The sequence below is a fragment of the Apteryx mantelli genome, chromosome 5 (genome assembly GCF_036417845.1).
Source record: "Apteryx mantelli isolate bAptMan1 chromosome 5, bAptMan1.hap1, whole genome shotgun sequence".
Lineage (NCBI taxonomy): Eukaryota > Metazoa > Chordata > Aves > Apterygiformes > Apterygidae > Apteryx > Apteryx mantelli.
The window spans coordinates 22,226,181-22,242,362 of NC_089982.1; the positions used below are offsets into that span (position 1 = coordinate 22,226,181).

Consider the following 16,182-nt stretch of genomic DNA (forward strand, 5'->3'; position numbering starts at 1 on the left):
GGACAGGCAAATCTATTTTCTTTTGAGCTTTGATACAAAGAAATTACAGAAGTTTTAAACAATTAAGTTCTTGTTCCTTTTTTTACCATCTACTTCTCAAGAAAATTCTCTATCACCAATAACTTAATATACTACAAGTTGTTTGGTGTTTTGGTTGGTTTTCTCCTCACCTACTTGTATACTGCTACTGAATAGCCACCACAGAAATCCAGTAGCTAATATGAAACATGCCTATATCATTAACCCTAACCAACTTCGGGGAATTTTTTGCAATCCATGTGTACATTCAGGGAAAATCAAAGCTCAAATTCTGCTGTTCTCAAAGTAGCTTTAAGGGATGGGAGGAACAGTCAGTCTCACTGTTAAATGAAGTGAAGACTGTCAGACGACCATCTGATATTTCCTTGCCTTCGTTGTAAGTATCTTGTATCACTCCCCAGGTGAAAGATTCAAAGACATTTAAAATAATAAAATCTGAAATACAAACCATTATATGAAATGCCTTATGGAGTGTTTGAACAAAATTTTCCCTACTATAGAAAGAACATAATGAGAAGAACCAGTCAAAATGAATTTTTCAACCCTGGCTTTGACTAAGGAGGCATGGAAAATTATGGCTCTTGACTTTGTAGAAGCCTTCCACTTAATGTTATAATGAAGCTTTAGAATAAAATTCATGGCCAAAATAGGCACAGCAAGCACTTGCATCTTTGTGTAGATGATTACATGAAAGCCCGATTTTCAAATGGAAAATGTAGATAGTTCTGTGCTTTTGAAAAATCAAGCAGGGTTTTTTTGGTGTTGTTTTTTGTTTTTAACCTGAAGATCTACAACCCTCACTTTAAGTACCCAGTTATAATAACTTGTCCACATAAGGTAAATTAGAGCAGTTAGAAAAAGAGCACTTTCCTTTCTCAGGCTTCGTCACCTGCGTAATTTCTTGTTAACTTGTTAAGGCAACTTGTGGCTATTCTCTTTGACTTTTAGATCAACAGGATGATCAGGAAAGGACAGAGGAAAGATTGGCCCACATTGCTGATCATCTTGGATTCAGCTGGACAGGTAAAATGCATGTCATTACTCTACAAAGAAACAAGAGGGAGCATTCCTTGATGTTTTCATGTTGCCTTCAGATGACTTATTATCTGAGGAAGGTTTATAGAAATATTTCAGTAGCTTTTAGGAACTATATCGTCTTCAGGCTACTAAGATTTCTCTAGCCTGTTAAGTAAGAACAGGAAGAGATTCTGCACCTGCTTTGTCATCACCAGAGGGAAAACTACTAGGATGAGAGTAACAAAGAGCTGGCATATGTTACCTACTCTTTCTTGCAAAGTGCAACAATCCTGGGTGGAAGATAGAGGAATACATGAAAAAATGTCAGCTGTGCTCTGGAAATCCTGATCTGGAAGGCCACTATAAGGATAGATGAGATCAGCTCCTTTTCTACAGAACTCGGTGGAGGGAAAAGGGATGAAAAGGGCCATATTTGTACCAGTCACTTTAATATTGTAGATTTGATATATCCAAGGCAGTCAACATTATTGGGGACAAGTATGAAATGCAGATCTCTATCATTGAAAAGCAGCCAAAAAGTGCTTACAAAGAAAATGAGCTGTGCAGAAATCTCTGCACTGGTTTAAACTCTTCAATCCAACAAAAAAAAATCATGCCAAAAAAAGTTTAAATTAAGTCTGCACCTTTTTGTATTCAGTTCACTATTTCTGGAGTATTTTTCCTGATACTGTGTACCATATAACCTTAGCCTTCTCGTGTCTCTAGCAGTTTACCTATGAATTTAGGGAACAATCTTCAGCTATTTTCAATCACAGTCCCTATGTAAAAATTACAAGCAAATCTTATTTTGTAGCCCTAGAGCCAGTAGGAGGCTCCTGAAAATAAGCAGGGTTAAAGAAGGAGTTGTATACCGGAGAAAAATGTAAAGTCCCTGATAATGAAGACTGGCTTCTATACTGTTTTTATAAGCATCTTCAGTGTATATGCAAAACATAACTGACATTTTTATTTACATTACTCACCCCTTCCTTTTTTGTCCTCTACTTCCATAGAGAAGACTGGAAGCATATGTCACTCATTCCAGCATAAATTCTTTTGAAATCAGTAGGACTTGGACCTATGCATATAACAGATAGCAATTAGAGCTGGGCAAAGGCAGGAATCTGCTGAAAGTTTGTGTCTGTATGTATGTGTGTGTGTGTGTAAATAAAAAGTTTTGAAAATCAAACCAGAAGACATGGATGCTCATAAACATAGACATTAATTACAGTTTTACTATTAATGTTTCCTAGTATTCTAGAGACAGTAGAGTAATAAACATCTGCATAAATATTGCCATCTTGTATAAAGATCAGTGTGTGAAATTTTGCTTTGGGAGATAAAATCGAGGTCGCCTTTTGTTCAAACTTCCTTTCATTACCTAAGGTTCAAATTAATATATGGTTACTGTATATTTGTTCAAGTTTATAGTTGTGCTAGTGTACAAAACAGTTTGGAAATAAAGCTATCTGGGACGTGGGGTTTAGGGCCTTCCTGCTTGTTAAAACATGGGACCCTCCAACATCAAGACCTTGCCGCTATAATGAAAATGAGAAGAGAGTAAAGTATGAATTCTTCCTTATGAGAGAAGTAGAAATCTGGAGGCCAGGAATAGCAGTTTGAATCTACAATTTCTCCATGGCTCTGACTCATCTGATGACCTGTTTCAGCAGTCATGTCTTAGTGTGATGGCAGCAGGAAGCTGCTCCTGATTCTGGATATAATAAAGGGATTATAGATTAGTAAAGCCATTTTTCTTTTCTGGGCTATGGTCTGAGCTTATGCTACATCAGAAAGACATCAGTTATTCTTAGTTCACATTTTTGGTTTTCAATTGGAATTCTTAGACATTCCTTTTAATGAAACTAGTCCAGGGGAGTAATATAATTGTGCTTTAATCTAACTTTACAATATGCCATTATTTAAATTTAATTCTTTCACTAGATTTTGAACAAAGTTTCTGAAATAATCAACATTTCAGGGGATGGAGTTTGGTGAACTTGGTGTTCTGTAGCTAGAAATGTTTTTATCTGCTCATGTATTATTCCTGCCACTGCTTTCTATTTGATAGCTTGTTACTGCTAAATTTTGGCAGTAGTGTTGTCCCTTGGTACACATAAAAGCTCACACAGATCCATCACTTCTAGGCATAACACAGTTCTCTCTTGAACGTGTTGTTAAACAGTGTCTCCAAATACAGCACAAGGTACATAGGAAAAAAGAAAATTTGATTTCAGAAGAAGTTTGTTTTCTACTTTGCTGCTGCCAGCCATTAAAATAGATGTAAGGAAGAAAACCCAAAACAAAACAGATGTCTTCACAGAAATGAAACTCTTTTTCAGAGTTGGCAAGAGAGCTGGATTTCACAGAAGAACAAATTCACCAGATCCGAATTGAAAATCCTAATTCACTTCAAGACCAGAGCCATGCACTCCTGAAATATTGGCTTGAAAGGGATGGGAAACATGCAACAGGTTTGTTTCCAGTAATAGTACATCTGCAGTGCCTCCAGCTTGCCAGCTGAGGTGACAGATATGTGTTACAGTCACAAAAAGAAAGCATGGGTAAAATTTAGACAACAGAAAGAAGGACCATAGATGTGCTTAATGTTTTTTAGGCTTGTCTTATAACATGGCATATCAGAAGATTCTGTTAGAAAAAACTGTTTAGTCTTGCTCATTTGAAGGGAAAAGGGAAAGCATCTTACAGCAAAGTAAGAGTGGAAAAAACTGAGGCCTCTTTTTCCTAAAGGAAAAAAAAAATTGGGGGGAGTTAAACCAAATTTCTAGAGGGAGGCGGAAAAAAGATGGTAATTTTTATATGCAGTCCTTCAGGTAATTTTGAAATTTACATAGTAATGCTTCTAAATGCATTTGTATTTTATATGTGATATTATATTGCTGAGTATCCAATATATTTCCTTGATGTGGAAAATAGAAGGAAGAGAGCATGTGAAATTCTGAACTCAGCTACATGGTGTCTTTCTAATGCCACAGATACAAATCTTACCCAGTGTCTTACAAAAATCAACCGAATGGATATCGTTCATCTAATGGAGACCAGTGGCATAGACTCCATGCAGGTCCACGGCACTCGCACGTATGCAGAAATTGAACAGACAATAGGACTGGATCATAGCGAAGGTAAACATCTCCTGACACAGCCACACACTGCCCAAGTTGTCTCATCTGACCACCAGATCACCACAACATCTGAAATGTTTGACTAGGATAATCTGGTAACTCTTATGACTGATTTTAATTTTGAAAGCACAGATAAGAAGGATCAGTGCAAGTGTGACATTGCACAGGTCACCATTTCACCATGTGTAAGATATCTGCATTAGTCAATTCTTATAATGCAAATAAAGGAATGCTTTCAGAAATCACTGCCGTTACTTATGCCCGGTTTATTTTTTGCTTATACAAATGCTTTCATAACAGTTAACAAGGTTGCATTATGATTTGATCAAAATTTGTAAAAAGATAGTTTCCAAAAACAACAACTATTCAGGGCTTCAGAAAAACCTTTGCATTCAAGTATCCATGATATCACTTGTAATTCTGCTATGTTGTTGTTGAATTTCTTAAATGTATAAGTTCAGTAGACTAGCTCAATAATTGTACATTAAAGTAACACCTCCAAGTTATGTTAAATAGAATTCTCTTTATCTTATCTTACTTTTACACCCGTAACTGAATATTGAAATAGTAGCCCAGTAAGACATTAAATGGCAGCAAACTTCCCATCTTTCTTTAAGATGATTTAGGAATAGAAAGTCATGTTTGCTATAATTAGCATTCTAATAAAATAATTGATTAGTTTAAGAACATTAACCACCATAGCCTGCTCAAATTCAGAACAAATATTTACGTTTTTCCTCCAAGCTATTCTTCCAAGTTCAATACGTTCCCAGTGAACATGGGTAGTAAAGAAAAAGAAGAGCCCAAGCTTGTGATTTGTAGCCTGCTGAATAGAAATGTGCTTATCTAATGTTTTCTGCAGGATTAGAACCCATGCTTTAGGAATGTGTTTGTCTCTGAATCTGTAATGAAACCTTTTGTGATATGTATTTTTCCAGTTCCACAAAAGGAGAGTCTTACAATTTTCTTTGAAGCATATAAATTAGCTAGTCCTTGTATCTAGTCCTGTATGACAATTTCTTTGTCCGTACTTGTGTAGTTATTTTCTCTGTAAACAGCTACATAACAAAGGGGGGGGGAGTCACTAAAACCTACCTCCATAAGAGAGAGAGGTAATTTTTTCCTTCAAGGATTTTGAATGTACATGGAGAATGAAGAGGACTTCCTGCATTCTAATAAAACTTGTAATGACACTTCTCATTTCTCTGTTTTTTAAAGGGTTTTCTGCATTGCAAGAAGAACTGTACAGTCCAAAGCATAAGAAAGAAGAAGAACATAGACTGTCTAAAGACGGTGACCCATCTGAACACCCTCCTATTGTCTCTGAGGAAGACGTTTCTGTCAGTTATTCTCCTTTTCAGGACAGTACTCCCAGGAGTGAAGCAGAAGTATCAATGGCTGAGCTCCTGAGACAAGCACATAAGGAACAAGTACAAGCTGAATTCTCAGGGAAACCCCAAAACGTGTCAGAAAAGCCATCTGCTGTTTCACAACATGAATATTGGTAAGTGTCAAAAGACCGGAATGAAACCTATGTGGAACAGATTATCCCTCCTCTGTGTAATGAGATGATTTTTTGCTTTTCTCTGAAGCATGTGGACTAGCTGTAGTTTAACTTTTTAATCTATATGGAGGATGCCTTCAGGATTGCAAGAGTTGGTCTGTTCTTCACTATGAACATAAAGCAATAATCTAATCTAGTATGTATGAAAGAGAAGAGGGATAATGTAGAATGATTTTTGCAAACTGTATATTTTCCATGCGTTAGGTGGTAAGTAAGTAATGTTAAACTTAATGGAATTAACACTAGAGGGTCCTTTTTTCAACTTCAGGATGGATTTCTGAATTGAGACAAGGATTTTCCAACTTAATGATTTCTTGTGAAACTCGTAACTGTGTATTGGCAACAACTAGATTTTAAAAACAAATTTCAGATGGCAAAAGAATAGAAACAGGATTCTATACAGACAAGACAAAAGTATTTAAAGTAACAGCAAATGATAAAATACAGTTTTAGAAGACTTGTACAGGGTAGCTTTGAATTCTGATTTGGGGCTGTTGGTGGGGCTGATTTCACTTGAGCTGATAAAGTGACAAAGATGATCATGTTTCTTTCTTCCCCTCATCCCTAATCATTGTCCACAATGACAGCTATAAGCCATGTAAATGCAGGTATCAAAGATTCCCTTCCAAAGAAGTGATTTTCCTGGGAATGATTAGCTTTGATTTTGAGATGCAGCCCAGAAAAGCCATAGTGCAATACAGAGTCCATCAAATGGGCCGGTGGGGATTCTTTTGATCAAGATGCACTTTACAAACAGGAGAGAGAGTGGGGGACAGAAACAAGCATCTAGGGGAGAGAGAGGACTTACGTAGCACTGATACACAAAAAATAGCTATCTATCTTTCTTAATGATTTGCATGAGAAAAATGAATGTTTTTGAGGAGTAGAGAATACATTTGTAATGATGTGTTTTGTAGCTTGAGAACTAGCACAGTTCTGTGCAGAAAACAAGCAAACTGGGTACAACAAAACAGTTGGGGTGCATTACAGATAGTAAACAAGTTATAGAAGACAACTCAACTGCACATACTGATAGCTGATAAAAGTGTTAATAAGTTCTTTATATATACTGTGCAGTCAGAGCAGAGATTCCTTGAAACTACTGTTATTCCAGGGACAAACGTTTTTGAGACAATATTGGCAATATTAAAGAATAGTAGCAATGACAGAGAAAATTACTGTACTTCATGTCTAGTTTGAAAGAAGACAGCTAATCCTAAATGGCTCAAAAAAACCCAGATACCAAGAGGAATTATATAATAATATATATAGCCCACTGAAAGTGGAAAAAAAGGCTGGATCAGTGATATTAAACTTATACTACAGTGAAATCTTTTCTTACTTTGGAACACAGTTGTTCTGGGGACAACAGCTGGGGGAGCACAACAACTTGTCAAAGCCCAACTTATACCAGAAAAAACACTTATCCATGCAAGTTATTCTGTAACTGTTACTTAAACTCCTATTATTAAAATTATTATTGAAATTTACTAATTACCCCAGTTAATTTTGAGGATGGGGGGAAACAAAAAACATATAGATGCCAGCATTTGTATACATCTGAGAAGTTTTAGAAGTGAAAGATTTAATTTTTGCAAACATGCTATCTTTCAGTGCTGTAATTCCACCAGTTTTGATGTATTTGTGTTTTGGGGGTTTTTTTGCTGTTTTTTTTTTTTTAATCAATATACATCAAAAGAGAAAAGTCAACCTCAAAAGAAAATTCTAGGTAGTGAAACACTTGATATTGTCCTTACACCAGTGTAAATCAGAAGTGACCGTTTCAAAGTGCTGCCATTAGGAAAATGGCAGATGAGTCAGACTTAGGTTGTCTGCTAAATCTCAATTAGATGAGAGTTAGAACTTGACTAAAGCCACTGTCATTCACCCATATGCAACTGAAAAATGTGTATGTACATATGTTTTAATATCTACATTACCTATATGCATACAATTACTTGGTAATATATGCAATAATACATTTCAATAGTTCATGACAGAAATTAAACCATAACAGTGTTCAGTGAAAACAACATTACAAATAAAGTAACATACTCTACTAAATTTCTCACTGTTTGGAAAGACTCCAGAATGTCCTACAGTTGATCTCTCATCACCTTCAGCTATTTAGCTTGTAATTAATGAGGAGATGTTGACAGTAGTTTGCTTCACATCCATCTGTAGTGATCCAGTCTCCTTCCCAAAAAAGCTAACAGGTATTCTGTAGATTTCTGAGGACACAAGTGACAGCCAAGCTCACATAAATTCTTTACAAAGACCAAATCTTGCAGAATCAGGTGCCATATTTGGATATGCATTTGGAGGTTTCCTTTAGGCAGGAAGATAGGAGGGGGTCCTAGCCAGATTGCTCTGTAGTAACTCCCAAAGAGTATCAGTTATTCGTAGACTTTGCTAAAAGGCATAACACCATTTAATTGGTGCACAGATGTTTCATTTACAGAAATCAAAAATGACTGCAATGTAGTTACTTTCCTTGAACTTGTAATTCACAGTGTCACAACTCCAGGAACAGAGCAGGCTACAGCACCAGTAACTGGAAAGGCAGCAGGTAGCGCAAGCAAAGAATCCAAACATGTCAGCAGGGCAAAGGAAGAGTGTGAAAAACTATACCCACAGCCCCAGTCATCTGCTCAGCGAGGCAACTCTCCAATTGTCCAAGAGCCTGACGACCCCCAGCTCCACCAGGATGACCTCTCGCCAAGGAGAACTAGTCTAGTGATAGTGGAGTCAACTGATGAACAGTCAGAAAAGTGTGGAAGCGGCTATGAAGAAGAATCTTTAGAAAAGGTAAATATCAACTTTGCCTCAAAGTAACTGACACAAAGAGCAAGTTTTCTGCCTGGCCCACTCTCTAAAATGGGATTATTTTTAATCAGCCTGATAAACTCCCATCTGCAACTGAGCCTTTTCTCCTTCACTTTGTGGTTATCAGGGCTAACATTTGTATGAAGGTTTAGAAAGCTGAAACAAACCCCAAATTCTAAAATGCAGACTGTAATTCTGCTTTTGCTACCCTTATTTGTCCTTTGGTCCATGTCAGTTATTTCCATGCGTGTGAGAGAGAATTAAATAGTGTAAATAACAGGTGCATGAAAAAAAAAAGTGAAAGCTGAAAAACAGATGTAATAAAAACCAAAGCAATAATGTCAAAAGCTATGAAAAAAGGCAAGACTTACCCAGAGCAGCATGAGCTGAAAAATACTGTAAACTTAGTGAGACTGAAAAAAGGTAGCTGGATCTACTTTGGAGAAGACCAAGGATGGCCTGGAAGAAAAGAACTTGAGACAGGTGTAGATGTTGTATGCAAGCAGTAAAGAGAAAGGGAGGCGGAAGAAAAGGGCGGGGGGGGGAGGAAGGTGAGGTAGGTCATTTTGCTGTGTAAGACAAGGCAACCTTACTGCATAGATGGTGAGGGGAAGTAGTCGAAAGAGCAAATAAGACTTGAGAGCAACTATATGGCTTTCAGCTGGGAATTTAAAGCTACTTGGGAGGTAAAGTTTTAAGAAACAAAGGCAAAGAAAGCTGTTTAAAGTGGAAGAAAAGAAGAAGGCATAATTGGGCAGGAAATGAATTTTACCAGTGAAGTTAGAGCAGAGAAAGCACAGTTCTCCTTAAGCAGAAATGCATCCTGTTTTGACATTCAGCTAGAAGCAGAGATCTCCCTCTGGGATCTCAGAGAAAGGTAGAACATAAAGGTGTAGGATAACTCAGATGCTGAAAGACTGGCTGCAACAGGACTTCATATCTGAGGCGTTGGTTGCCTAGGAAAAAGACATCCTGGCTGCCTTCAGGGATAATTTGCTTCTTGCTACCTATAATTCTTCCATTGACTTTTTAAAAAAAAGAATAATTATTTTCCCACCTTACACTGATGTTTCCCAAGTAGTTCTTTTCAGCTTCTCTTTGCCTTCTGAACTGTTCGTTTAAATTTTGAATTCTTCCCTATGCAGGAGAGAACCTCAGAACCTATATTAATTTTTTTTGACCTATCCAGTGCCCAGACTGTTGATGTGTTCTCCTCTAGCTAAACTTGCTCAGCCCCACGGTCTATATGCTGCACTGTGCATTTCTCAGCATGGAGAATTAAAAAAGACTTTCATATAATTTCCTGTGCAATTAATACAGAAACCATATTCAGTACATATGAATTCTACATCTGGTGTTAGTAACACCTTCTAGTACATCTGCAGTCAGGTCATGCAGCATATTTCAGGCTTTGCTCTGGCAACCTCCACTAAAAACATCCTTTAGAGTTTGTACTGAAGATTCATCCTTCTCTTTTCAATATGCTAATGTTCAGTAATGTACAGTCAAGTGGCCACTGCTGTTCTTTCCCTCTGCATAAATGTTTCACAGATTAAAAGGTAAGAGGACAAAAGGTAAAAGGTCAAAATCCAAAAAGCAGAAATTTTCGGAAGAGAAGATGCTTTTAGATAAAAACAAGACAAAACCTGTAGTACTGCTAGTATCACATACAGCATCAGTAAACAGAGCACTGCTTCCATGCTTCCAATAGGAATTAGCAGAAGAATTAGGCAAGCTGGAGACCAGCTCAGATGAGGAAGAGATGGTAACTACCAGGGTCGTTCGCCGCCGGGTGATTATTCAGGTACCGAGTGCATAGAACTACTGCATGTGCCAGTGGTGATCATGCCCTGGTAACCTCTGTTGGACTGCTGCTGAGACACCCACTTGGCTGGTATTGCACCTGAAGCTGGAATGCTCCCGAATGATGCATGGCCATTAGATAAGCCATTTTAGTAACTTTTCTGGGGAGAAGACGATTATAGTAGAACTGTTAATCTTGCTCTGTATTCTATGAGACTCCTCAGTAGGAGGACAAAGACTTTTCAGCCCTATATATGGTCAACTAATACAGATCTGCCTGTAAGTTATGGCATAACTTTCCTTTGCTTTATACTTCTCTAATACATGCTAATACTTTTCTAAATATTTATCTACAGAACACATTTTTTCTATTACTTCTTTTTTTCATTCTTTAACCAATTAACCAATTTTAAAGTTGCTTATTTAAAGAAATTACTTACATTAAGTCACTGCTTAATAAAAGTTTGTTCTTTGTCATACAGGCTGATAGTATGCCTGAAATGCCACCAGAATCAGTCACAGAAGAGCAATATACAGATGAATATGGCCACACAGTGGTAAAGAAGGTATTGTCAGTTATGCCCCCTGCAACCTTCCTACTGTCCTATAAAAGGAAGGCTAAATAAATCCACATACATGCTTAATTTTCTTTTGAGAAGGGGCATGATTTTTTAAGAGCAGAGTATGAAAGGAAATAGAGTTTCTGTTAATGGGAGATTTCAAGATTTGAAAATTTATTTTGATTTGCAAGACCAGTCTTTTTTCAGTTTATAATTTACCGTGCCATTATTTGGCGAGTTTACCACTTTTTTTTCCCCTCAGAAATGCAGAGCTATGTAGAATTTTCATTGGATTTTTTAGTTTCATGTAAGAGCATGACTTTGCTCATATTAATGAAACTACTGGAGGGCTAGATCCACAAGGGTCACCTAAATTCAGATCCTCAAAATCACTACTCAGCTGTGACTGCACACATTCCTAAATTTCTGTATTAGTACATATGGTTCAGATTTTATAGAGCAGAGAATATAGAAATTAGTTACTCCTCTGATGGCCTCATAAAATAAGCATTTTCAGAGCATGCTTAGAAAACTGAATTCTGTACACCATGGAGGTGGAAGAGGGAGTCCTGTCCTCCTTGCTTTATTTGACATCTCGGTGCTTAGAGAATTGGCCTAGGGCTTGGTAGAGCTGAATTTTGCTGGTGGCAAATTCCAGCTTTTATCTCCCAGGAAAAATGTCACAGACCCTCAGCTGGATTGCACCTCTCTAGAAGCTGTTCCAATTCATATTAAAAGAAAATAAACAAATACCATCCCCACCTCCCCCCACCAAACAACAGCAAGTATTCCTGAGTACATTGTACAAGAGTGAGCACGAGTCTTTGACCTACTGGATGGAAAGGGAAATACCTCTGCCTCTGTGGCTGTTGGATACATGAGAAAGTCTGATTGCGCATCATAGCAAATAAGTTATTGGACAAAGGGGGAGGTAAATGTTTAATGTTATCTTGTCTAAAGCGACTGGGTAGCCATATAAGGAAGTAGAGAGTTTTAAGTCATGCAGAGGGGTACATTCTCATTATCCTAGAAAGATTTATCTTATCTATCTTGAACCTTGTAATTCTCTTTGCTCCTCTTTGTTTGGCTTGCCAATGCCTAGAAAGCCCAGGCACCAGATTAGTCTCTTAAGCGGCTTGATTCCAGCTCACTAGTTAAGCAGTGGTTAGGAGTAGTCAGCACCATCAGTGTCAACAGTGTTATGTCCAAGTCCCTTTGTGAATCTAGTTTTAAGTACTTGATAGCCAAGCTGATAACCTCTCACTTTCAAGTCTTTTTAATTTGATGATCCTTTTGAAAATGTCAGTCCCAAAGCAGTTGTGTGGTTGTAAAGTGTGTTTTCTCTCTAAGGTAGTAAGCTTCTTTTCCTAATAATAACTACTGCTTTAAAGAGTAGTTTCAATATTTATAATATGCCCATTTGTGAAAGAAGTTATTAGGAGCTTTGCTGTATGGTAGCTTAAGTTGGGCCAATGCATCAGTGTGCAGCTTTACTATAGGTGTTTGTGAAAATGTATTAAAAGGCTGAAACACTGAAACCTATGTAGTTCCATACATTAAGGTCTGGGGAAAAAAAAAAAAGCCCTTGGAGTAGAAAATACTATATGGAGAATAAGAAGGAATAATATGTTATTGTTAATTCTTTCAACACACAAAGCTCTATTTCATTCTTTCAGGTCACAAGAAAGATCATCCAGCGATACGTTTCTCCAGATGGAATAGAAAAAGAAGAAGTTATAATGCAAGGAACACCACAAGAGTTGCCTGTTAAAGTTGAAGAAGGAGATGGCTATTCCAAAGTTGTCAAACGGGTTGTGCTGAAGAGCGACAGTGAACAGTCTGAGGTTAGACGTTCCACTTCCCTTGTGAAAGAACAGAGCTTTCTGCTCTTGGCTATTTCTTCTGAGTTTATGTTGTTGTTGTTGTTACACAATTCCTGTTGAAGTTCAAGACTTCAAGAAGTGTTTGGAAGAGGCATTGTGTTGCTGGCTGATCTTGTTAGAGGCCAAGCACTTTAACAGCATACTTAGTAACTACATCCTACTCATGCCAACAACATTTTTAATTATACTTGAAGAAAAAAAAAAATTCCTTGCAGATGGAAAGGCCTCAGAAAAAAAGATGTAGAAAAAGGGAGGAGGGGAAAAAAGGCCGTTTTCTCTGAATAGGGAAGTCAGAAGACAGGTTCGAATTGAATGATTCATGAAAAGTATCAAATTCATAAAGAAAGCAGCTCTGTACTAATGTTATAGGTAAACGTGACAAATTGACAACCACTCGGGCCGGGTTGCATAAATCCCAATTTAATAATTGAGCAAGTCACAAGTAAGCAAAACAGCGCTGGGCGGCCGGGGGGAGTCTCCTGCTCCACCAACGGCGTGCACAACCCCCCCTCACAGTCTCCTTATATGCGATTCCAGTTCCGGGTATACGGGGCACCTCCTGTAACTTCTGCGGTTGCGCCAGCTGTTGCTAGGGGGTCTTCTTCAGCCCTCTGGTGGTCGTGGGGATGAAGGCTGGAGTCTTCCTCTGCATTGTGTGCCATATTAGGCTATCTAAACTAACATTGCCGCTTCGCTAGCTCAGCTCAATTTTCTCAGGCAGGGTACATGCCCCCCACCACAGGCTGTAGGATGTTCCCACAGATGTTCCCAAGGCTGTTTCTCGCTGATGTAACAAGTTAGTACATACCACAATACAAGATGTTCCCAAGGCTGTTTCTCACTTTGATGCAACAAATTAGCACATATCACAATCCCCCCTTTTTGTTTTGGTCCCTTCTAATTTGTTCATCAAATCAAGCAACAGCCTCCTGTGCCAGGGAGAGCATAGGGTTATGCTTACTCTCATCTTCATTTAGTTGTTTATATTGACTTTTTATCAACAGTAGGTGGGCAGCTTCGAGTCTGCTTTTTGCTAAGTTAATAATTTTATTTACTATACACGGCCCAAAGGTCAACACAAGTACTAGTAAAGCTAATGGACCCGCTATTGCAGACAATAAGGTTGTTAGCCAGGGAGGACGACTGAACCATGATTCATACCACCCTTGCTGGGCTTCTCTTTCCTTTTTACGTTTTTCAAGGCCTTCTCTCAATTTCGCCATAGTATCCCTGACAACTCCTGTATGATCCGCATAAAAACAACATTCTTCTCCTAGGGCTGCACACAATCCTCCCTGTTGCAAAAATAAGAGGTCCATCCCTCTTCTGTTCTGTAACACCACTTCTGATAGTGATGTTAATGACTTTTCTAAGGAGGTGATGGATTTTTCTACCATTTAAAGGGTTGGTGTACGTTATGTTCCCCTTTGATTCGTCTTCCTAATAAGCCCAGCACAATCATCTTCCAGAGGAGTAGTGGACCCATGGCTTGGTTAACGGATACTTTACAAACCCTTAATGCCTTGGAGGGGCGATCCGTGATGCCAGGTGTCTCTGGGACTTTAAAGAGTCTGGGTCTTATAACTTTAGGTATTCCTGCTTAGGAGGTGGCTTGTCGGCCTCGATCCCCACAGTTTCTGTACGTCTCTGTCTCCTCTGCCTACTCTTTTGCTCAGAGCAGCAGGGTGTACCTGTCTTCTCGACAGCAGCCGTATTCTTCAGGGGAACCTCCTTTATGTGCCTTTCTGGTTTGAAAGGCTTCCCAGTTTTTCGAGAGAGACACCCAACATACGGCACAGTCCACCTACAATTGGTGTTTTTAATTTTAGCCTTATGTGATCAGGGTGGTTGGCATGGGTACAACCTTTCTCAGGTTGTACTCCTTTAACAAAGGCTTCCCACCATTCTACCGATCTTTTCTTATGATCTTTTAATGTCCAATAAGTCAATTTTCTCGTAACAAAGGCGGTAGATGCCGCTAGGGAGATACCCGTACTAACAATGAGTCCACTACTTCCCTTTACAAACCCTACATGCATAACACACAAAGGGATAACAAATACAATGTGGGGTTATAACAAATACTATGTTAGGTTTTACAAAATGTGGTCTCACTTATTGAGGATTCCAGGTTTCTTCTTAAAGGTTACTTTTAAATTGTCCGGATTTCCAAAGGCTTCCCACGATGATTCTGAAATCGGTCCTTTAATTCTGCTAGCGTGTGTCCATCCTCGCTCTGCGGTACGAATAGCAGTGTCTGTGGTAAGTAAGACAAGAAAAGGTCCCTCCCAGCGGGGAGTCAAGGACGTGTCTTTCCAGGTTTTAATTAAAACCTTGTCTCCAGGGTTAACTCGGTGAATAGCTACATCTAGTGGAGGTCTCTGTACTATTAGTCCTTTCTTTATCAATTCTTGTCTTCTCTTCATAAGCTCTGTAATATATTTCTGTAATAATCTCTCTTCTACTTTAGGATGTTCTTTCAGTATTTCTAAATCGTATGGCATCCCATATAACATTTCAAAAGGGGAGACTCCTGTGTCAGTTCTGGGCTGAGTTCGTATATTCAATAAAGCTAAGGGTAAACACTTGATCCAATTCATCTGGGTTTCCATCATTAGCTTCGTTAACTGTTTTTTTATTTCCCCATTCATCCTTTCTACCTTTCCCGAACTTTGAGGATGCCAAGGAGTGTGATACTCCCACCTGATTCCTAAAGGATCTAATGTTTCTTTAATGACTTTTGATGTAAAATGTGGCCCCCTGTCTGAGTCTATAACCAATACATTCCCATACCGGGGTATGATATTTTCTAACAATATCTTGGCTACCGATTTCGCAGTTGCTCGGGCTACGGGGAAGGCTTCTACAAAGTGAGTTAAATGATCTACTATAACTAATAGGTATTTATACCTGCCCACTTTCAGGAGTTCTGTAAAGTCAACCTGTGTTTTCTCAAACGGCCTCCTGGCTATTGATCGTCCCCCTGGGACCTTTTCTCTGAGGTGCTGCTTGTTAACCTTCTGACAGGTCAAACATTCTTCTACTAGTTTTTTTGCTATGTCATATATTCCAATGCACATATACTTGGTCCCAAACTGATCTACTAATGCTTGCACTCCCCAATGAGTCTGTCGGTGGAATTCTTTCATGATTCTCCAAGCTACGCCTTTGGACACAATTTCTCTATCATCGGGCAGCACCCATTTACCTTCTTTTTCTATGGCTCCTATCTGTCGTAATTTATCTATTTCCTGTTTAGTAAAACTCATCCTGGTATCTAGCTTATCGTGGCCCTCTTTTCCTTCAGACAATAGGTGTAAAGCTGCCTTTCTTGCCTCTTCATCTGC

General features: G+C 38.5%; 2 protein-coding genes across 4 annotated transcripts in view; one reads left to right on the forward strand and one right to left on the reverse strand.

Moving 5' to 3' along the window:
* The window catches only part of ANK2 (ankyrin 2), a 181,939-nt gene that overhangs the window by 153,942 nt on the left and 11,815 nt on the right, over positions 1–16,182 (forward strand). The window contains exons 42-49 of the mRNA XM_067297629.1: positions 988–1,062; positions 3,399–3,530; positions 4,053–4,199; positions 5,418–5,703; positions 8,277–8,571; positions 10,301–10,393; positions 10,875–10,958; positions 12,629–12,796. Coding sequence (XP_067153730.1) covers positions 988–1,062; positions 3,399–3,530; positions 4,053–4,199; positions 5,418–5,703; positions 8,277–8,571; positions 10,301–10,393; positions 10,875–10,958; positions 12,629–12,796 — 1,280 coding nt within the window. The remainder of the gene's footprint in view (positions 1–987; positions 1,063–3,398; positions 3,531–4,052; positions 4,200–5,417; positions 5,704–8,276; positions 8,572–10,300; positions 10,394–10,874; positions 10,959–12,628; positions 12,797–16,182) is intronic.
* Positions 1–16,182, reverse strand: part of CAMK2D (calcium/calmodulin dependent protein kinase II delta) — a 257,903-nt gene that overhangs the window by 24,649 nt on the left and 217,072 nt on the right. For all 3 annotated transcript variants that reach the window (XR_010884354.1, XR_010884353.1, XR_010884355.1), the window contains exon 18: positions 2,040–2,134. The gene's annotated coding sequence lies outside the window, so the exon portion shown is untranslated. The remainder of the gene's footprint in view (positions 1–2,039; positions 2,135–16,182) is intronic.